This window comes from Ammodytes marinus (assembly GCF_949987685.1).
Source record: "Ammodytes marinus genome assembly, chromosome: 6".
Classification (NCBI taxonomy): Eukaryota; Metazoa; Chordata; class Actinopteri; order Uranoscopiformes; family Ammodytidae; genus Ammodytes; species Ammodytes marinus.
Window position 1 is genome coordinate 16,423,601 of NC_137235.1, and position 5,080 is coordinate 16,428,680.

Genomic DNA, 5,080 nt, shown 5'->3' on the forward strand with positions numbered 1-5,080 from the left:
CTAGAGCTCCGTTTTAGCTTCTGCTCCTGCCTGCTTCACCTCCTGAAAAACATAGTGCATGTGCAATGAGTAAAATACAGCAGACAATAAGGGCACAGAGGGAATATACTGTATGACACTTTGTCGCTTTAAACTTGTATCTACATCAAGTTTATTTGTGCAGCGTTTCACAGACACCTGGAAAAAAGTTTACATTTCAGCTCATTGCGTTCGTTTAGGAATTAACTTCATCCATGTCAACACTATTGGTACATCATGAGACGATCTTTGATCTTTTTCTTTTGCACTGCCTTATTTCAGGTTGTATCTGTTTCATGGGGAATATAAGAAAAACACAAAAAAAAACACAAGGGTCTAAGGATGGAATGTGTTGTATACTGTTGTAGGTCAATGCAGGAATTAAAAAAAGAAAAATTACAGACTTTGCCATTCGTCCTCCAGGAATAGTCCTGTAAAAAGCGTAATTCGAGCTTGAGGCAAATAAGCAAAATTGCAACTTCAAGGTTGAAATATTTTGTGTTGTCGCCGATCTTGTCGATAATAGTGCACAAGCTGTTGAAGAGGGTATTTTTTAAATAAGAGCCAGTCCTCTGAGTACAATGAGCAACATCTACATCTACACCAGCTGTTGCTGCCAAGTGTGGCAGATTTTAGGTGAGACATAATGGCTGCTCACCTTCAGTTCCCCTTGTAGGAAGGACTGGCAGAACTCTCGAACTCGTTCAGTAGAAATCTCTCCCTCAGGCAGCAGCCACTTCATGTCAGAGTCACCATCATAGATACCAACTCGTGGGAGGTCCTTGGACTTGAGGCCGAAGTAGCCCAATGACCTAGAGTTGGACTTTATTGCTCCATTTATCTGCACAAACAAGAACTGGAAGACAGTTTTTATGTCTTAATCACACTCGTCGTAGATCAGATCAAGTAACCACAGAAATGTGAAATCACTTAGTTGTGTTTTTTATTTGTGACAGAATGTGAATAAATATTACAACAATGCATTTTGTGTAGTTTGATGGAATCCATGTGAACATGCCCCAATCTGTAAAACACACAACACGCAATGGTTTTTGTGGGTGAATGAAGTTCCTGAAGGTACTCACTTTGCCTGTGAACTCAGGGGCCAGAGCTCCGAGGCGATCCCTCAGCTCAGTATATTCTTTAGTTCCTCTGTTTGTGAAAAGCAGGAGGTGGGTCTTGACCTCTGAATTGAATAGGCCCACTGCTGACTGAGGAGAAAGAAAACAGCAAATAAAAAGAATTAGGGTTAAGAGAGGAGAAGATTTAGGCCACAAATTATCTCCTTTTTCAAAGCAAACATCGATCTTCAGAAAGATTTTCAGAGAGTAGAGACTCACAAAGTATGAGAAAATATAACCCTTGCTAATTGCTCTCCACCTTCACCTGAAAACCCCAGTCAGAAGAGACACCACGCCTCCTCATTACCGACCTAACGGTACCTCCACCTGTGATAAGCAAACCCCAAATGGCCCTTGAATCTAACTGTCAGTCTGCATATTGAGCTTGTGGATGTGACCTACCACTTGGTTGTACTCAGTGATGTATCGGATCTCGTTGATGGTGAAGAAATTGACGAGACCATCAGCATCTAACTTCTTGGCCTGGTCCAGCACGATGTTCTCCTGGTGGTTATCCGCCTGAACAACAAAACCAAACATCAACATTGTCATTATCACAAAACTGACAGCACCCATCATCACACATAAAAGTCATGCATGGTCATGATAGTGAAGGCTACCTTTCTGAAAAGGGCAATGGTGTCCGAAGAGACGCTGTAGTTGGCCCACACCTCTTTCTCAGTGCAAAGGGCCACGCGCACTGAGTCCACACGCTTTGAAGCTGCCACGAGCTCCTTATAGCCACGAGATTCCTCTCCCTGAGACAGCAGAGGCAAAGAAAGAGTGGTACACTTTTACCTTGCTTCTCCTTATTTATATTTCCATTTTGTACCAATTTATACAACGGCTTCCCTTTTTAGCCACCTCTACCTGAAAACATGTGTTCTCATCTTATGGGACAGGCTCTAAAAAGGAACGTTTCAGGCAAAGGATGAAAAGAGGAGATATAGTAATAGCAATGAAATTTTGGAACACTACACAATGAAAACTGGTTTTACTAGGAGCCCAAATTACAAATTGGAAACTGAGCATAATAAGTGACCTTTACATGTTGTTGCAGCAGTGATAATAATTTTAAATAAATTATATATAAAAAATATGAGAGCTTATACTATTTTGATACTTTTACTTAAGTAACATTTTAGAAGGATTTTCACTCTTGTTGAATATAAATGGGGATGTATGTAAAAAAGTAAAAGGTTGCAAAAGTCCAGCCTATTGAGAAAAGGAAAACCTGCACATCACCAGGTATACATCAGCAGCACACACCAAACACTGTCAAAGAAACACATGGGGCAGATCATGAAGTAAAGTCAAGTGCTTGCTTAGACTGGTATTACGTGTGCCTTGTGTAAATAGAAAGCTAAGCTTTTGATTCTTCATCCTCAAGGGCATAAATGTGACATCATCGTCGAAATCGACGGACAACTTAAGAAAAAGAAAGCTTATCATTAATGTTGCAGAATTTCTTGGCATTATTGACCCTTTATTTATGGTAATATCATCAAAACTTCAAAGGTAAGTATGTTTTTTACTATAGCTTACCCATGGAGAAATTGTTGGGCATCAAATAACAATGCAACGTTCTTTTTATCTCTTTAAATCAACCATTTTTCCCTTAAGAAACTTTAATGTGAAACAAATGCAGAAGCCAGAGGGAGAGAGTTGGAAAGGAAGTAATGTACTGTGGAGAGAAATACGAGTGACTCAAAGTAAGGTAAATCATGTCTATTTCTGAGACAGTATTGCATGAGCTCTGGCGATCCTTTTGATCATATTGCAGCCTGTAATATGTGTTCACCCCGTTGAGTCACAGCGTCAATATTTTGCTCTCTCTCTCTCTCTCTCTTTGCCTCAAGCATCACGGTCCAACCATGTGTTATCCTCATGTGCTCTCTGCCTCTCTCTCTCCTCCACTCTCCTCCATCTGCTTGCACTTGTTTTCAAGAGGGTCAATGGAGCCAATCCCACAAGTCTTCAGATACACATATATTTCCGTTCGAGTGAAGCCCGCCATCTTCCCCCGCACAAAGAGTCTGGCCAAAGGGCTCGCCTCCTTGGGACAGCCAGCCACCCTCTGTCCTCAAACCACCCGAGCTGCCAAAGGTGTGGCCACAGGAAATGTATTCTTCTCCAAAATCTATTCATGACAGCAGCATCATTGAGACCCTTGCGGTCTCACTCTTAGCTAATTTGCCCGATCGTGTCTGGTTTGCCGCACACGTGTTAGCATAATAAGCTTAGCCATAAAAACAGCCACCAGGGTCTTGTTTAAATGATGTCTGAAAGTTTATTTGAGCCTGTGGTTGAGACTTTTTACTCTACATGCAATTTTAATCTCTGACCTCCAGGAATCCAATGACCACCACTTCAGCAGAGTCGATGAAGGCCTCAGCGGCTTCGGTGTCAGCCAGTCTGGGAAGGGCGATGTCTGAGAAAGAGAGACACGAGAGAAACAAGACACACAATTCACATAGTTTGTGCGGTTGACTGAATGCTAAAATCTGCATCTTAAGATCCTCAAAATGAAAACGCTACCATGCTGAAGTTTAGCAGGTTCAATGGTTACCATGTTCACCATCTTAGATTAGCATGTTAGCAAGCTTACATTTGCTAATAATCGCTAAACTCAGGGGATCACCAAAGTCTTAAGGATTCATCTTCTGGGAATCATGATTTTCTGCACTATATTTCACCCAACAATTTTCAAGACATTTCACCAGGATCTGTCATCTGGGGACTATTAACGATCAAATGTACAAAATTATACAAATGTTGAGGGAATATGTTTAAAGATTGACCGACCAATCAACGGACAGACTGACAATGGGATCCATAATGACGCTATGCTTGAAAACTGTATAATAGCAGAGTTGTAACACTTTGATTAAAATTTAAAGCACAGATCTTAAGTTTGATTTCCTGTGTTGAAAGCAAAGAAAATAACTCTAGAAGGAAACCAAAAAGGAGCAGTTCACAAATTTACCTTTGTCTGTTGCAATGACAGAAGACACCAGGAGGCAGACAATCAAAGTGACCAGCATCTTTCAAGTGATTCGACTGACAGGGAAACAAACCGATGAGTGCCCAGAAGACTTTGTAGCTGTATGATTCTGGACAAAGAGTCGCGTCACCTCTGCTGCGTCTCTGGTGGTCGCCACATGGCTTCTGCAAACTTTGCTGGGACGTGATTGGAGGCTTCATGGGAAACAGCCAGGTGCTGTTGATAAGACTGGGGGTGCTGGGGCGTTGGACTACGTGTCAGTATCAGATGTGAGTATGTTTCTGCACTGTGGTTTCTGAGACTGAGAGGGGCAAATGTGATACAATGAGTTTGGAAAAACCCAACACACCTTTTCTTGTGTCTCTTTGCACCGTCTTAACTCTCAAATGCCTTGGGCTTCAGTGTGTGTCATACACCTGTTGTGGTTGAAGGGCTCTGCCGACACAGCAGCCAGGTTAATGCTCATGCTTAATGCAAGTAGGAGTGTGAGCGCCTAGAGACCTGAGATAAACTGGGCTGAATGTTGGTGCATTCACCACAGGAGGGACACAGCTTCCACCAAATCCATTCATTATCATGTAGACACCCAGTCTAAATTCTCCCTCACAGCAGGGACATCAGTGGTGTTTTTAAGCGTGACAGTTGGAGACACATCAGAGTTACAATGTGTTTATGTTTAGAAGCTATTACAAAAGCCCAAAGTGAAGATCAATATGTTATTAGCTTGATTTTATTCTTTTAACTTTTGTTTTAACATATTTAAACTCTCTTTTTTCTTTCAACTTTTTTTCTTTAGAAACCTAACCCTTTTAATATATTTGAGTTCATTGCAAAACTAATTTAAAAAAACTGATTTATACGATGTTACAATAATTTTACAAAACAAACCATGATGTGGTAACAAGATTTGTCCGGATCAAGGGAGGAACTTATAGTG

General features: G+C 41.2%; 1 protein-coding gene across 1 annotated transcript; it reads right to left on the reverse strand.

The window, feature by feature from the left end:
* erp27 (endoplasmic reticulum protein 27) lies at positions 1-4,183 on the reverse strand (the record flags this gene model as incomplete). Its single annotated transcript, XM_080029442.1, has 7 exons — positions 1-42; positions 677-874; positions 1,104-1,229; positions 1,542-1,658; positions 1,760-1,897; positions 3,485-3,570; positions 4,126-4,183. 7 exons carry the CDS (start codon positions 4,181-4,183, stop codon positions 1-3), a joined length of 765 nt encoding a protein of 254 aa, XP_079885568.1.
* Positions 4,184-5,080: the final 897 nt, after the last annotated feature.